This window comes from Capra hircus, chromosome 8 (genome assembly GCF_001704415.2).
Source record: "Capra hircus breed San Clemente chromosome 8, ASM170441v1, whole genome shotgun sequence".
In the NCBI taxonomy this organism is placed as follows: Eukaryota; Metazoa; Chordata; class Mammalia; order Artiodactyla; family Bovidae; genus Capra; species Capra hircus.
The window spans coordinates 62,388,601-62,406,575 of NC_030815.1; the positions used below are offsets into that span (position 1 = coordinate 62,388,601).

General features: G+C 48.9%; 1 protein-coding gene across 4 annotated transcripts in view; it reads left to right on the top strand.

Moving 5' to 3' along the window:
* The window catches only part of TMOD1 (tropomodulin 1), an 88,982-nt gene that overhangs the window by 3,862 nt on the left and 67,145 nt on the right, over window positions 1-17,975 (top strand). For 2 of the 4 annotated variants that reach the window (XM_018052202.1, XM_018052203.1), the window contains one exon: window positions 17,400-17,543. In XM_018052202.1, coding sequence (XP_017907691.1) covers window positions 17,424-17,543 — 120 coding nt within the window. In that variant the 5' untranslated portion in view covers window positions 17,400-17,423. Of the gene's footprint in view, window positions 1-17,396; window positions 17,544-17,975 lie in introns of all 4 variants that reach the window. The other 2 variants (XM_018052205.1, XM_018052204.1) reach the window with 1 other exon arrangement.

The following is a 17,975-nucleotide window of genomic DNA, read 5'->3' on the forward strand; positions in this document are numbered from 1 at the left end:
TCTGAGCCAGAAACCTCCCTACCTTTCATCACCCCATTCATTTGGTCAACAGTCCTGTCAGTCTACCTTACTTAGTATCTCTTCTTTTCACGTCTGTCCCCATAATCACTACCCCAGTCGAATACTTTGCCATCTCTCCCCTGAGCGAACGTCAGAGCCTCTTAAGAGTCTTTCTGCCCCAGTGCTTTCTTCTCATGCTATTGTGAAAAGATCTTTGTATTAATAAAACGTAGCTTAGACAGTGTTATTCCTCTCCATTTAGGGACTCCCCACTTCCTGCCAGATTCCTTGGCATTGATCACCAGGACTATCAAAGATCTGACCCCAAGCTGCTACTCCAAAGCCATCTCCTGACACTCCTCCCGGTTGTCTGCACCTTCTGGTCATGGTGCAAACATATGTGACTTGCTGCCTTGCTGCCTTTGCCCCTGCTGTGCCTTCTGCATGGAATGCTGTCCTCTTCCTCATCTGCATGGCAAACTTGGGCTGTTCATTCGCTAAGTCGCTTCTGACTCTTTGCCATCCCACGAACTCCAGCAAGCTAGGTTTCCCTGTCCTTCACCATCTCCCAGAGTTTGCTCAAACTCATGTCCATTGAGTTGGTGATGCTGTCCAGCCGTTTCACCCTCTGTCACCCCCGTTTCCTCTTGCCCACAATCTTTCCCAGCAAACTTGTTGCTTCACCTGTGCTCCCACAGCCCCAGCTATGGTGAGTTCTAAGTGTAATCGGCTACTTCCATCCTTATCTTTGACCAGATTGATAGGTCCTTGAAGGCAAAAGTTTATGGCTCATTTATTTCTGCTTCCCCAGTGTCGAACTCAGAGCTCAACCCTGGGCAGAGTGCGAGTGTTTTATGTTTTAATCGATGGCAGATCACTGAATGAGTGAATATGTAAAAGAATAAGCAAATGAAAGTCCTGTGTAACCGTGACGATTACACAACAGCTACGTGTTTCCCCATCCCACCACCGTGTCGGCTCCCTGAGGGCAGAAACCGCACCTGTTCTGCTCCCCACCAACCCTGCAACCTCTTTCAGCCTTCTCACAGGAAATGGAATGAACCCATGATCTCACTGGAAACTCACAGTAATCCTGGAAAGGGAGGAAGGGCTGGTATAATGATCCCTTTTTGTAGATAGCCCAGTGAACCCCAATAGGAATCATTCCAGGTAATCCAGTGGGGGTGTGCTCTCCCTGGAGAAAACCCAAGTGCTCTCCAGGGTTTAGTAAACTTGAGAAATTGGGGTCCTTATGTTCTGCACTAGTGCGTCTCTAGCATTAGAATCTCTTCAGTTCAGTTCAGTTCAGTCGCTCAGTCGTGTCCGACTCTTTGCGACCCCATGAATCGCAGCACGCCAGGCCTCCCTGTCCATCACCATCTCCCAGAGTTCACTCAGACTCACGTCCATTGAGTCAGTGATGCCATCCAGCCATCTCATCCTCTCTCGTCCCCTTCTCCTCCTGCCCCCAATCCCTCCCAGCATCAGAGTCTTTTCCAATGAGTCAACTCTTCGCATGAGGTGGCCAAAGTACTGGAGTTTCAGCTTTAGCATCAGTCCTTCCAAAGAAATCCCAGGGCTGATCTCCTTCAGAATGGACTGGTTGGATCTCCTTGCAGTCTAAGGGACTCTCAAGAGTCTTCTCCAACACCACAGTTCAAAAGCATCAATTCTTCGGCACTCAGTCTTCTTCACAGTCCAACTCTCACGTCCATACATGACCACAGGAAAAACCATAGCCTTGACTAGACAGACCTTTGTTGGCAAAGTAATGTCTCTGCTTTTGAATATGCTATCTAGGTTGGTCATAACTTTTCTTCCAAGGAGTAAGCGTCTTTTAATTTCATGGCTGCAGTCACCATCTGCAGTGATTTTGGAGCCCCCCAAAATAAAGTCTGACACTTAGGATGTTGTTAATGCAGATTCTGCCTCAGTAGGCCCAGGAGGGGGCCTGAGACTCTAAGTTTCTAATAAGCTTCTTAAATAATAAGCTTAATGATTCCTAATAAGGACTAATGCACATTCCATAATGTGAGGGTCGTCCTGCATACTCTGACCACGAAACCTTGGGCACCAAGGTACCCATGACTTCTCTCAGTTTTCCCTTGGTGATTGCATTTTTTTGTTGTTTGGTTGCTAAGTTGTGTCAGACTCTTTGCGACCCCATGGACTGCAGCATGCCAGACCTCCCTGTCTTTCACAATCTTCCAGAGTTCGTTCAAACCCTTGTCCATTGATTCGGTGATACTATTCAACCATCTCATTCTCTGATGCCCTCTTCTTCTCCTGCCCTCAATCTTTCTCAGCATCAGGGTCTTTTCCAATGAGTCAGCCCTTTGCATCTGGTGGCTAAAGTATTGGCGCTTCAGCATCAGTCCTTCCAATGAATATTCAGGACTGATTTCCTTTAGGATTGACTGGTTTGACCTCCTTGCTGTCCAAGGGACTCTCAAGCATCTTCTCCAACACCACAATTCAAAGGCATCAATTCTTGGGTCAAAGGCATCAGCTTTCTGTATGGTCCAACTTGATGGGCCATTGCATTAAGAGAGTGCTTTTATTAAAATCTACAAATGAATTAATTTAAACTTTGATCCGAATCAAAAATCCAGGGCTCTTTCTGTTTTGTTTGGTTGGTTGGTTTTGTTTTTGTCACATAGGGGGCGTGAGGGGCATGACAAGGCCAGGGCGTGTGGTATGCAGTGGGGCATGTGGAAAGCCCGGGTAATTCGATGTTCAGGGGGCGGAGACTAGCAAGGGGGCAGGGGATTGGGGAAGGGCCTTGTGGCCAGGTGGCTGGGGCACATGGTGGGGTCACGTGTCCTGAGCACACTGGCAGGGAAAAAGCCCCAGGAATGGCAGGCTGCTGGAAGGGTCAGGCTTGCAGCTGTGGGTTATTTCCACCTTCTATCTTCCTGCCTTCTCCTTTCCTCTTCAGAGAAATTTAGATTCAGAAATGACTTTTATGTCAAGCTGCCTAGTTCCTGGTCAGCCTAGATTCTCCCCTGAGTGCCAGAACTCCAGGCTCCTGTGTCTGATTGGGTTTTCTCAGTGCACATCGCTTACACGTTTGCTATCCATGAATCCAGCATGAGCACTTGGCCCATGCAGGGGTGGGAACCCGACTCCTGCCTCAGAACCATTAAAAGACAAGAAAGAGAGGAGCCAGGATGCCGGAATTCCTCCTCGCAAATCCAGGAAGGCTTAAAAAGTCAGAATGAATGGCAGCGTTGAGTACATTTGTTTATGGTTTTTCTATTGCATTTCACTTACACCATTAAAAGGCTATGAGATTGCTTAAAGTAAACCCACAGCAGCCACATAATTGGTAAAAACAGAAGAAAGGGAGAGAGGAGGGGAGATGGCAGAAAACTTGAAAATTAGGATCATGAAATTCTGAGAATCTGGTGGGAGTCATGGACCCTTGCTCCAGAAAAATGAATATACCCATGCACACAACAGTTTGCATGTCATTTCTGTGGATGCATGGGTCACTCTGAAGGCCTTTCACAATGCACAGCACAGAGTAAGGAGAGGAGTTACTTCATGTCCTAGCTGAAGATGGACATTCCAATCAGCTCTGAGATAAATCATGATGGCCAAAGGGGAAAGGGAGAAGATGAATTAGGGGCCACGTCATGTCTGACTGAAAAACACCAGTCCTTCAGGAAAAAGAAATGTTTTCTTAGCCCTGGTTCTGAGTCTTGGGAGGTAGTTTTGCATAGTGGTTATAAACATACCTTCCTGGATTCAAATCTAGGTTCTGTCAGTTACTGGCTGTGTAAACTCGGGTAACTGCTAACCCCGTGTGCCTCAGTTTCCCTATCTATAATGTAGGGTTACTGTGGGGATCTCAGTTCACACATGATTGAAGTGGGGTTGTTGTGGGGACTCAGTTATTATAGGCAAAATGCTTAAGCCAGCATCTGGAACATTATTCATATTAGAAAAGTATGTGCTCTTATGAGAGCACATGAGAGTATGTGAGTACTCTAATGAGAGTATGTGCTCTTATGAGAAGGCGGCGTGGAGCAGTGGTGATGAGTACAGGTTGCCTGTCTGGATTCAAGTCCTGGCTCTGCTACTTATGAGCCTTGTTACCTAGGCCACTTTAGTAGGTTAGGTACTGTCCCCTGAAAAGTCATGTCCATCCAGAACCTCAGAAGGTGACCTTCTTCGGAAATAGAGCCTTTGCATATGTAATGAGTTAAGATGAGGTCTTGCTGGGTTGGGGAGGGCCCTAACTGCAATGACTGGGGTCTTTATGAGACATAGAGTGGACTGACCCAGGGAAGAAGGCTGTGTGACCATGGAGGCAGAAACTGGAAGGATGCAGGTACAAGCTAGGGAATGCCCAAGGTTACTGGTCATCACCAGACGCTAGAGAAGCATGGAGCAGAGTCTCCCTGGGAGCCTCCGGAGGGAGCCAACCCTGCCCATGTCTCAAGTTTCTGGCCTTCTGAACTGCAGCAGGGTGAATTTCTGGAGTTCAAAGCCATCCAGTTTGTGGTTATTTGTTATGGCAGCCCCAGGAAACTGCTGCAGTCAGATTACTGCTTTTCCATTTCTTCAACGAAAATGGGAGTTAAAAAGTACCTACTTCACAGACTTAATTAGGATTGCATGAGATAATCCACATAAAGGGTTTGGCACTGTGCCAAGCTTGTGGTACATATAGAATAATGCTTGTAATTAGAAGGTACCTTGACATAACAGGCAATGGTAGCCTCAAGGATGGTGTTAGTAGCATCCTATTGTACATCTGCACTATAATTCATTTGCCCTATTGATGAATTTTTATGTGGTTTCCAATTTGGGGATAATATAGATAATAACCAGATTCTCCAGTTATTCTGATTATTCTCTGCCTCACATGGTGAAGAACTGGCCTGCAATACAGGAGACCTGGGTTCACTCTCTGGGTCAGGAAGATCCTCTGGAGAAGTGAAAGGCAACCCACCCCATGGACAGAGAATCCCCATGGACAGAGAAGCCTGGCAAGCTACAGTCCATGAGGTCACAAAGAGTCAGACACAGCTGAGTGACTGACACTTTCAGATAATAACCAGATAATTTGTATGTATATCTTTGTACAATTCAGTGATTCCACTAGCAGAATAAATTCCTAGGAGTGGAATTGCTGTGTTAAAGCCTGTATGCATTTGGGTAGATGTGGCTTAATCCGTCCTGAGAGACAGTGTACCAAAGCAGCCTTCTATTCTGTGTGAGAATGTTGATCTCCACATCTTGTGAACACCAGGGATTCTCACTAAATCTAACTCATCCTTTAGATATAACTCAAATGGTCCCAAATTATGAAGTCTTCCTTATTTGTCTTACTTTCAACCAGAATTTGTGTCTTCCTTCCCTGTTTCCCTGGAGCCATTTACGCATCAGTGTCTCCATCCCTCCCTTTCTCCAGCCTTCCCTTTTTCTTTCCTCCGCTCTCTCCATTCTTTCCTCCACCCATCTACCCATCACCCAACATTCAAGGCACTTCTTATCTTTGTTGATCTGATAGAGGAAAACTGATGTCTCATTTCTCGATTTACTTTTCTCTTATTATGGGTGGATTTCATTCTCTGCTCATAGGTTTATTAGCCATTTCTGTTTCTTTTTATGTGAATTGCCTGTTTTTTCCCCTCTTCCCTTGTTTTTGCTGGGCTATTTTTTTTTTTTTTTACAATTTGGGAACTCTTGTCTATTAAAAAAGTTAGCCCTTATTCAGTGTACAACAAGTATTTCCCCCCACAGCTTGCCTTTTGGCATTCCCCATGCTACTTTTTCATCTTGACTTTTTAGAAAATACAAAAATGTGCTTCATAAAGCTGTACGTCTGTTAACTGCTGCTGTAAGGCAAGGTGACAAGGTTCACAGGTGTGAAATGGAGAGTGAGAGTAGGAGTGAGTTCGCAAGCTTTTCTACAAACCAACTTTTAATTCCACCAAGGCTTTTGTTTTATGGCTGCCAATGCCAGTAATAATGCCAGGCTTCCATTCATTCACTTATTCAACAAACCTGATTTCAGCCCCTGAGAGAGGCAGGACTCTGTGATGGACCATGGGAGACAAGGATGTTTCTTCAAGTAGCTTTCAGGCTTCAGGTAGATGGGGTACAATAACATGATGCTTCTGATGGCAGAACCCTGATGGCCCCTTCCCTTGGTGTTAGCTATTTAGCTTGCTAGTACCCTTTCAGCTGGTATGGAGAAAGACGTCATGGGTTAGGGTTAGGGCACGAGGCTGGTGAGAGATTGTGGTGGCCTGAGGCAGGGCAGTTTCAGAGAGGTAGGAGGAAGGAACTGCAGTGTGGAGTATGGCAGGATTTGCAGGGCAGGTGGACCGGCCAGCTGGGACAGGGCAGTGGGTTCAGCGTCTTTTCCTGAAACACTGTTGCTTACAATGACTCATGCGGCGACTCAGACACAGTGATGACCTCAGGAGGTGCAGAACGATGGTGCACACACACATACACGCACTTTTCTAATTTAAACCTGTTGACCACTCTGACGTTTGGACCTTTGAGGCTCCATGTGAACTGGGATCTGGCTCATAGCCACTGCAGAGAGTGATGGAGTCAAATGCTGTGTTTTGTTGCCCTGCTTTTTTTCAGAAGGCCCCTTGTGAGTAAGAGAATGAGATCAGCCAGGGAGAATAAGGCAAACAAACCAGAAAACAAGTCTTTCAAAGAGAACTGATCATCTCTGAGTCCCCATGGTCTCTACTCAGTGGCCCCAAACATATCTTTCATAACAGAACCAGGTCTTGAGGGGCCTTATAATCTCATCTTGTCAATTCCACAAACCGGCCATCAGTCAAGATGTCAGCCCTCCCTGGAAAACTGCGTTTAGGGGCTCTAGGCTCTTTGCTCACATGCCTGACATAACAAGCGCTCACCACCTCCTGAATCAGCCCAGCTCCTCCTAGGGCGTTTTTTATTTTTAGACAGTTTCTTGTGCTGATCAGAAATCCACGCCCTGGTCACCTCAGTTTTAAATCTCTGTCTCCTGAGCGCTGAGATCCATAGACCACTTTTGTTCCTTCCTCCGCAGGTCAGTCCATTAGAAGTTCGCTGAGTGCGACCATGTTCCCTCTGTCCTTCAGCTGTTCTTCATATGACACCCTGGCCCCCTTCTCTGGACTTAGCTAGAAATACTCAAGAGAAAAGGCCCGCTTCATGGAGTGGTAACCCATGTGGCCAATAATCATATGAAAGTGCTCAGCTGACATCCTTCGTCATTGGGGAAATGCACAATGAGACACAGCCGCCCACCCCTGTAATGGCTAAAACGGAAACTTACTGACGATACCAAGAGTTGGCAAGGATGTGGAGCAACTGGGTTTCTCAAACACTGCTGGTGGGGATGTAAAATTATACAATTACTTTGGGAAACTGTTTGACAGTATCTCCTGAAACTAAGCATATGCCTATGCTGTGATCCAGAAACTCTACTCCAGGTACATACTCAGAAATAAGTGACTATTTCTACCAAAAGACATTCATAGCACTACTTATAATTACCAAATACTGGATATAACTTAAATGTCCATTGACAGTAGAGTAAATAAATTATATGAGTCAGGTAATGGAATACTACACACCAATGAAAAAAGAATGACCTGCCGCTCTAACACACAGCATGAATGAATCTCAGATATAATGTTGAGTGAAAGGAGCCAGACACAAGAACATAACCAATGTATGTGTCCATTTATATGATGTTCAAAAATAGTCAAAGCCAGTTTATTAGATGGTGTTAAAAGTTCAAATGCTAGTTGCCTTTGAGGGTGATGAACTGGGATGGGGATGAGAAAGCCTTCTGTTGGGCTAGAAATGGTCTGTATCTTCATCTGAGTGGTGTTGTCATAGGTGTATGCATATGGGAAGATTCAGGGAGCTGTGCTCCTAAGACTTGCCCACTTGACTGTATATAGCCAATGCCTTATTAAAAAAGAAAGAAATCGCACACCCCCAGTGCAAGAGTTGGGGCCCAGAGCTGAGCTCCAGCCTGAAGCTGAGAAAGACCATCATGCGCTTACTTTGCCCACCGTAACTTTACTAATGCAACTGAGGTCACACCGTGGCTCTGGGGTCCCACATTGATTTGTGTTGAATGGACTGTCTCTGGAGAAGCCCCAAACCTTCCTCATGGTTGCCCAGCCATGACCATCCTTCTAACACTTGTTGGGTAGGCTTATTGGGCTGGAGCTCTGTGGGACTGAGAAAGAAGAAAGAAATCAATTTGTGCCCTCACCGTACAAATGAATCCATGAAGCTCAGAGGCACTGAGTGCCATGCCCGAGTCTGCCCAGCCAGTTAGAGGCAGCCCAGGACTGCGTGACCCCTAGTCCATGCTTTCACCTATCATTAGCTCAGCCTCCTGCTGAGGGTGGCGGGTGAAGAGAGGATGTGTGTGATACCACTTTAGGAATTTCTATGTGGGTCTTATCCTCCCAACTTAATTGTAAGCTTCCTGAGGATCGGAACTCTCCTATTAACTTCTGTCTCTCCCAAGAAGGCCCTCTATGCCCTGCACAAAGTGGGTGCTCAGTAAACAGTGAATTAGGTTGTGGAAACAGATCCAGAGAGGTATAGCAACGTACTTGAGGCCACACAGCAAGCCCTCAGCCACTGTCAGGACTGGTAGGCAAGGCCCCTGATCCTATCCCAATGTCCCTCTGCCACTGTGCAATGTCTCTAACTTCCTGTGGACTCCAGGGACTGGAGATTCCAATCGGTTGGAAGATACTCGGGAAGGAAAGGACCCTCCTAGGTGAACCAAGACTGAGTCTAGCCCTGGGGCCTTGGGGGAGGGAGGTGTCCTGGGAAGAGGGCTAGGAACGGGTTGCAGTTTGTACAGCTGTATGGACCCCTGCTCTCAGAAGTACCCTGTGCTCAGCAGTCATTTTCTTGAAATTCTTTATTTTACTTTTGGATGTCTATTTTTAAGTGAAACCCTGTGGACAATGGAGCACACACCGGGGCTTTGAGTCTGAGCTCACATGAGGTCCCGTCTCCTGCTGCCTATCTGCTTCCTAGGGACAGGTTCTTAGACTCCAGCTGCCTGGCCTCCTGACACCCCCAGATCCACACAGCCTCCCCCTCCCCACCCCCACCCAGCTGCTACCAGGGCTCTTGCCCCGGGTGCATTCAGCTGGCAGCTCTGCAAGACAGCCCTTTTGTCATCCCTGGATCCAGGCATTTAGTGTCCTGGTGCAGAAGTTGGGGTACCATGGGGATCACCCATCTCTGCGTATTGGACAGTGGCCCCACTGGAAGGGGAGATCCCTGGCCCAACTGGTGGGTGCCCTACCAGGGCAGAGCGTGTGTGTCCCACCTGGGCCAGGGGAGGGAAGCTGGCAGCCAGAGGGCTTGGCCTGCATGCACTGAGTCACAGCACCCAGGCACCTGTGTACATCACGATATCCAATCATAAGTGTTAAGGACAGTGTGATAGATCGGGACAGAGACCATGAGAGGAAGGGAAAACTTCATGTCTTGGTACTTTTAATGGCAGTTTTTCCCTGTCTGAACTCAGGACGCCACAGTCCTGTTTTGCGCTGGACTCGGTGGATTCCTCAGCCACCCGTGGCTGGGAGAGTCCCTCCTCAGGGCGAGGTGAGCAGCCAGGCTGTCACGCAGGAGATCTGGCGCTCTCGGCCTAGCGCTCTCCCTCTCCCTGTCCCTCTGGGCCCAATCACAGGTGACAGCACACCGAGGCGCGCGTGTCCTGCCTTGCAAGGGGACATGAGACTGCAGGCATGAGAGTGGTGGTTTGGCTTTGTTGTGTTGATCTGCAAAGTTAATCTGCCCTTTGGAATTGTTTTGCTGTAATTGTTGCCTCATGTTTCATGACGCTGTTCCAAAATGTAGACATTGAGGAAGGCAAGCCCTGCCGCAGCCTTCCAATACCCACTTGTCTACCTCTTCCACAGCCTACCCCCGCCCCATCCACTCAAGCTGACTTTCTTCAGTTGACTTTCTTCCCTTTGCAGTCACTGGCCTGGGCTAGAATTCAGGTGTTCCCCAGCTCCAGACGTCTGTATCCCCGACTGACCTGCAATAACGGCGTCTGCGGTCTGACCCGTGCACAAGATGCTGGTCAGGTGGGGCGCCACGCCAGCCCAGTCCAGCCTGGGGGCTGGAGGGTATGGGGGCCAAGGTCTCCTCCAGGGGGCATGGAAGCACAGCAGGAGGCCTCGGCTCTCCAGTACGGAGGTGGAGAGAGGGCATCCAGGCTGAGCGGACCCAGAATGTCAGGGTGCTCAGGGAGGGGTGGTGGGTGCAGCTGGAAGGGGAGGGCCTTGTGGGGATTGGAAGCTGGGGCGGCACAGAGCCCGCCGGGTCTCCGAGCGCCTCAGGCCCCAGGCTGGGGAGCTGGCCCTGCATCTGTCATAATGGGGACTGTTCAAGGAGGCTTCAACTCAGGAGCAGCGTCAGAACTGACTTTCACAAGCACCGTTTGGAGGCTGAGGGACATGTGGACAGAAGGTAGGAGAACTGATAACACGGATACAAAATGGGCAGGCGCCATGAGGAGGGAGAGGAGCGACACACGTGCAGAAGGATGGAGAGAGGCGAGTCGGTCACCAAAGGACGAGTGCGCGATTCCGCTCGGACGAGTCTCTTAGAGTAGTCAGATGGGCAGAGGCCGAAAGCAAAATGGGGGCTTCAGAGGCTGGGGAGGGGAGGGGCTTAGGGCTTCAAGGGGGACAGAGTTTCCAGCGGGGAAGATGAAAACGTTCTGGAGATGGGTGGTGGTGACGGCTGTACAACAGCGTGAATGTACTTAATCCTATAGAATTAACTGTATGCTTAAAATGGTTACATTAATTTTGTGTTATGCATTTTACCACAATCAAACGACAGCAACAACAAAAACTGTAACATTCAAAAGAATCAATGAGAGAGAGGATTGACAGGTGTGAGGACCTACCAGAGCTTGGGAAGGCTAGGGGAGGGTTTTGGGCTGGCCCCCAGGTGTCTGGCCTGGGTGGCTGATGGCAGCAGGGTGAGGTGGTGGTGGTGAGAAGGTGGCCACACTCAGGGCTGAGCTCATGGAGCCAGAGGGGCTCCAGGAGATGTGCCCAGCAGAGCCCAGGCTGGAGAGACCATGGGAAGGCCATCAGCTTATCACTGGACACTGACCGCCCCCCCACCTCGGAGATAGCCCCCAGGGAGGGTGTGAGATGTAAGCAGAGGGCAGTAGCCAGGAGAACAGGCAGGGCAAGAAGAACCTGTCATCAGGGAGCCTGAGAAGGAGTGGGGAGAAAGGAAGGAGGCAGATGGAGACAGTCACGTACTTGTTAGGCTGCAAGGAGCAGGGACTCAGCCTGAGTGCAGCGAGGGAGCATGAGGAGGGGCTGGGCCTCGTACGGATGGTGGTGGGATGAGGGTCTGATGGGAGTCCAGCATGAGCGGCAGCCATCCAGGCCCAAGGAGCAGGGATGGGACTCTTCTGGGGACACCATGTTGCCCATCTCTCAACTCACTAGATTCTCCCTCAGAGCTTCTAGAAGGAACCAACCCCACCACACCTAGATTCTGGACTTCAGCTCCTAAGCTGAGAAACACTGAATTTCTTCTGTTGAGGCCCCTCCATTTGTAAGGGCAGTCTCAGGAACCAGTACAAAATGCCAGGAAATGAAGGAGCTCATTCATCCAACTCTTTTTTTTTTTTTAATCCAAGCCACCACATAGGTCATTGACTAGCCAATGAATCAGCTGTCCTTGAACCCAGCATCTACTCTGTCCAGTCATCAGGGGAGGTGGGTGGTCATGTGGTGTAAAGCATTGCTGCCTCCAGAGGTGCCCTGGGGAGGAGGGCAGTGGGGAGACTGCTCTCGCGGGAGGGACAGGGAACCCAATGGAAGGGAGAGGCGCAGGGATGACGGGCGTAAATCCCGTGTGGCCAAAATGTCTTCCCAAAGAGAAGACGAGACAAAAACAGAGGGGAGAGGCTGTGAGAAATCAGCTTTGTTTTTGTAAATCCACCTCCCCTTCCTGTGGCTGAAATAACAAGATGGTATAACTGGAAAATATTCATTTAAACTTGTGACTCAGCTCTTCCCGACCTCGGGGAAGTGTGGTCTGTAAATCAAGATGCGGCTCCGGCACCTCCTGGCCAAGTGTCCCCCGGGGCAGATGCTGGAGGAGCCATCAGCAGATGTGACTGTGCCCACCTCCTGGGAAAGATCTGTTGGTACTCCAGGGACTGCTTCCAGAGCTTCCATTCCTGAAGCTTCCTGAGGGATGGCCTCAGTGCTTGACCCACTCATTTTTACTGTCCACCCTGCCTACTTTTACTCCCTGGCACAGGTGGTAAATTCTCTTTTTTGCATATTTAGCAGCAGCTTAAAGTTCCTGCCGTTGAGAAGCTGGGAGGCCAGACGTGCCATTCATGTAAAAATACACAGGGTTTGGAAGACTAACGTTTTTAAATGTGTTTTAAATTGGTCGAACTGTCCTTTTCTTTTTCTCACCAGCTGTCGCTCAGGAGCCCATCTGTAAGGCAGGCAGCAGCATCACCCCTTCCTGCCCATCCCTCTCCTCTTGGGTTCCCAGCCCTCCAAGATCTTTCCACTTTAAAGATGGGGAAGCAGAGGACCCAAGAAGAGAGGGACTTGCTCCAAGTTCCCAAGACACTAGATCAAAGCCCAGATGTACTCGTGCCCAACTAACACCATCCCCAGGTGCAGGGCTAGGCTCCAGGACCATGAGGATAAGACACAGCTCCTTACCTGAGGGCATGGCAGTCTGACGAGAGTATAGGGGATGCAGGGGGGGAAGGGAGCAGCCCCAGCAGTGGCAGTAGCTATGGGAGCCTCGTAATAATGTGTCTGATAGGTGCAGTGCCCAGGCTAACCATGCCCCAGCCCCAGGCTTTTGCCCCTTACCTGCTTGCTGCAGGCTCATCATCACAGCGCCTATGGGTACTCCAGGGGCTGCCCTGACTCAGAGCTTGAGTACTGTGATCCCCTCACTGTGCAGATGAAGAAACTCAGTCCAGTGGATATCAACCTTTTATTTTAGTAGGTGAATCCTGTTGTCAAGAGCAATCTTCTATGGAACCCCCAATAAATCAGGCAGTACTGGGGAAGCACCCTTGCTTAGTCTTTCCCACTTAACCCCCTTGCAGGGGTCTGGAGAAACTTCTTGGAACCTGAGGTCTCCCCTGAGCACAGGGTAAACACCACCCCTGGGGGCTAGGTTGCAAACAGAACTTCCTGGTCCATTTATACTCACTTTACAGATGAGCAAACAGAGGCCCAGGGGAGAGGAGGGATTTATCGAGGCCCACCCCAGCGAGTTACCTCCTCAGCTGGCACTCTGGCCAAAGTCCTGTGAATCTCAGACTGTGTCCATCTGTGACACCTCTTTTAGTAGGAAACAGAGGCTTTTACTAACAGCTATAAAATACCATCTCTTCCAAGCCATCGTTTAAAGCCGAGCTTTCAATGGGCTCTTGTTAACATGGTGTTTTCACCTCCCTCCCGCCCTGTGTCTCTCTGACCTCCTGTTTCCACACGTCACTGAACGCAGGAGAAGAATCTCACTTTAGAGAAACCACCCCTGGGAGCCAAGTGGATGAGTGTGGCTTGAAGCCGACAGCTTCATAGTTTACCTTAGGAGTTCACCGTTCCTCTCAGCTTATTTAATGAAATACCTTGTCGCTCTGTTCATGGGACACGTGACATTAGAAAGGGCCTTTTACATCCTTTGAAATATGATTTTTAAATTCATTGGCACCTCGGAGTGTGTAAGTGGGGCAGTAACTTTCCTGTGTGCACTAAGACGGAGACTTCTCCAGGAACTTTAAAGACTGCAGCCCTCAGGAGGGCATCTCTGAAGGTGCCTGCCAGCCAGCCCCACCCCTCCTTTAGCAGGCCCCTAGTTGCCACCTACATGTCTCCTCGCCTCTTCCCAGCTCCTTTCTCCCCGACTGCTTTGACATGGATTCCTCTCTCCCCTGTCTGTTCCCTTGTCCCAGTTTGTCCCTTCTCCAGGGTCCGTCCATGACTTTTTCTAAGGATTTTAGTGCAAAGCATCTAGGAAAATGAGTCAACTGGCTAAGGAGTCAAGCATGGGCAGCTCCCAGGGTCCCAAACCTGTCTCAGCTGGTCCTCTCCCCCAGTCCCTTCTTGTCCCTCATGTGACCCAGAGGTGAATCCAAGGCTGTGTTTCCCAAACTTTGTTCCGTGAGGTTCCGATTCCAGGAAAGGTTTCTCAGAGATGTAGTTTCCTGGCCCAGAGGTCAGGGTAGCTCTGCTTGCAGCCTCACCATCGTGGTGATGGACCTCTGTCGTAGCAAGCACACCGACAGTTTTGAGAAGTCAGGGGGAGTCCAGAGTCCCGTGCAACTGTGTACAACCCAGGATCTGTCTGAGCACCAGAAATGTGTTTTGCAGTCCACCTGAGAGAGGCTAGTTTGGAGATGTCTCTGTGATGGTTGGGAAGCATCTGAGCCCTCCACTAGGGTCCTCTTGGCCCCGAGATGGAAATCACAGGGCCTCTCCTGGCTCCCTACTCAGGAAAATCCAAATTAGGCCATTCTCTGAGAGCCTTCAGGAAGCGTTGTTTTTCTTTTTCATCTATACCATTGTCAGTTGCTTGTGCTTTCTTTGGAAACAAATAGAAATGAATCAAGGGGTGGGGGGGCCCATTTATGGTCTGAACACTGCAATCTTGGGGTCTGGTCAGAGGAAGACATCAGGTCAAGCTGAGCCATGCTTAGAAAAAGGGATAGCACTGGCCTTTTCTGTATTTGGGAATCAAGTCCTTTCTTATCAAGCCAGCTGTCACACACACAGGCTTCTCCTACAAATAGCCCCACACAGGCACGGACTTGCACTAATAGGTGGATCTCTGCTTTCTTCCTGAAATGGAGGCTGCTTCTGGTAGCTGAGTCAACTTTGGTTTTTGTTTATTTTTAATTACTTTGTTTTAGATCAACAATTACTCCCAGCTTTTTGATTGATAAATTGGTTCTTTTCCTAGGTTTTGTTTTTCTCTACTCTGGAAAATTCCATCAATCATTTCACAGATGAGCCATGGGTTTTGTTTGTATTTGTTTGCACTGGGGTCTGAAACCACAAACTGCTGCAAGAAAGGTGATGCTGATTGTATTAGTTGCTATGGTTGCCATAATAAAGTACCGCACACTGACTGATTTAAAAAGCAGAGATTTATTGTCTTAAAGTTCCAGAGGCCAGACATCCAAGATCAAGGTGTTGGGAGGATTGGTTCCTTCCCAGGGCTGAGGGTCTGTTCCAGGCTTCTCCCCAGGTTCTGGTGGCTCGCTGGAATCTTTGGTAGTCCTCGGCTTGTAGAAGCATCACCTCCGTTTCTGCCTTCATCTTCACGTGATGCTCTTCCTGTGTGCCTGTCTGTTTCCATTTCCCTTTTTCATAAGGACACCAGTCCTATTGAGTTAGGGGCCCACCCTTCTCGGGCATGACCTCACTGAACTTGAATTACGTCTGCAACACCCCTCTTTCCAAGTACTGTCACATTCTTACTTGGATCGTGGTATTGGGTTACTGAGGTGGGGAGGTTAGAATTTCAGCAGAAGAACTTGGAGGGGACACAATTCAATGTTAGGTGAGAGGCGGTGTGGTGCAATGGAGGCACTGGGGTCCGGTGACAGGGATTCTGAGTCAAGGCCTGAGCCATCCCTCAGTTTCTTTGTTGACAAAATGGTTTTAGTTAAAAGACTCAGTTTACAGGGTGTGGCTCCAGGATTGAATGAGTTCTCAAGTGTGAAAGTGTCCTAGTTATGGAAGTAGCAGAGACGGGATCCAGACATGGGTGTCAGGTACCTCTGTGCCATGGGGAATGAGCAGTAGGCGTCTCTAGCAAAGAGGACAGCTGGCAAGTGGCAGACCTGGACCCCCTTTGCCCAGACCCCCTCCCTCCCGTTAGTCACTTCCTCTCTGAGCCAGCTCCCTCAGAGGTGAAATGAAAGGTCTGGACAAGGAGGTCTCCTTCTGGCCATGAAGTTAGGGGATTCTGTGAAAAGGTGTGGATGCAGTGGCTAGAACAGTGCAGGCTTGGAACACAGCAGATCAGGTTCAAATGGTGATTCTTCTGCCTCTCGGTAGTGTGATTGGTGAGTCCCTCAACCTCTCTAAGGAGAAGGAAATGGCAACCCACTCAAGTACTCTTGCCTGGAAAACCCCATAGGCAGAGGAGCCTGGTAGGCTGCAGTCCATGGGGTCTCGAAGAGTCGCACACTGCTGAGCGACTTCACTTTCACTTTTCACTTTCATGCATTGGAGAAGGAAATGGCAACCCACTCCAGCGTTCTTGCCTGGAGAATCCCAGGGACGGAGGAGCCTGGTGGGCTGCCGTCTATGGGGTCACACAGAGTCGGACACGACTGAAGCGACTTAGCAACAGCAGCAGCAGCCTCTCTAAACTCAACATCCTCATCTACAAGATGGGAATGAATGCCTGCCACAGAGGTTAAATTATTAATAGGATGTCCTTGGGAATCACTTAATCACAGCTTGGTGTATGGTAGTATAAGTTAGCTATTCAGTTCAGTTCAGTCACTCAGTCGTGTCTGACTCTGTGACCCCATGAATTGCAGCACGCCAGGCCTCCCTGTCCATCACCAACTCCTGGAGTTCACTCAGACTCACGTCCATCGAGTCAGTGATGCCATCGAGCCATCTCATCCTCTGTCATCCCCTTCTCCTCCTGCCCCCAATTCCTCCCAGCATCAGAGTCTTTTCCAATGAGTCAACTCTTCGCATGAGGTGGGCAAAGTACTGGAGTTTCAGCTTTAGCATCATTCCTTCCAAAGAGATCCCAGGGTTGATCTCCTTCAGAATGAACTGGTTGGATCTCTTTGCCATCCAAGGGACTCTCAAGAGTCTTCTCCCTATTACCAATTAAAAAATTTTTTAAAAAGTTAGCTATTAGCGTCAGCTGTTCTTCAGGAGGATTGAATGAGATGTTGTAGAAGAGCCTGCATACAGCAGGTGCTCAATGGACCACTGATGTTCACCCTGCTTTTAAGATAGGCCTTGGCAGAATGTCCAGCATGTTTTCCATAAGGATATATGGGGTGGAGAGTTGTACAGAAAATATTTGAACTACTTGAAGAATGAAACAGTTTTCAGGCACTCATAGGCCATTTATAATCATCTATTACTTGTAACTAATGGCCTTGCCAATTACACCAATTACATTTTGTTGAACCGCATGCCCTCAGGACTTTAACCTTGCACAGTTTATTAGAGAATTAATCCAACTTAATTCAGGATTCCATTATAGTAATTATTATCCTGACAATTCATAAAACATGCCCAGGCCTCCTTGTGAGTGACAAGCATCTACTTGCTCTGAGAATGAATCCAAGAAGGATCTTTCTAAGGTTTTTCTCTTTCCAGTAGGTCAGCACAGAAAGCTCTTTCACAATGTCGTACAGACGAGAACTAGAGAAATACCGCGACCTGGATGAAGATGAAATCCTTGGAGCTCTAACAGAAGAGGAGCTAAGGACCCTGGAAAACGAGCTGGATGAGCTGGACCCTGATGTGAGTAGGCACCGAAAGGGACGCATTGTCACACACGCAGCACAGTGACTCTTGCCGCCTGGGGGAGGGGCAGGCTGACTGCCTGGGGCACCATTTCGCCTTTCCTTCTGTGGCAATAGCCCTAGAGTGGTCTCGCCTTTGTCGGGGGGGTATGTGCGTGTGTGTGTGTTGTGCTAGTCATGATTCTCTAAAGTAATAGAACAAATAGTATAGATATATAGATTTAGAGATGAAGAAATTTACTGTTGTAAGTAATTGGCTTCCATGATGATTGAGTTCCAGGATCTGCAGTTTGGCGACCTGGAGACCCAGGACAACTGAAAGTGTTGTTCTAGCCTGAGTCCAAAGGCCTGAGAACCAGAAGAGCTGATGGTATAGTTTCAGTACAATAGCTAGCAGGCTCAAGGCCCAGGAAGAGCCAGTGTTTCAGAT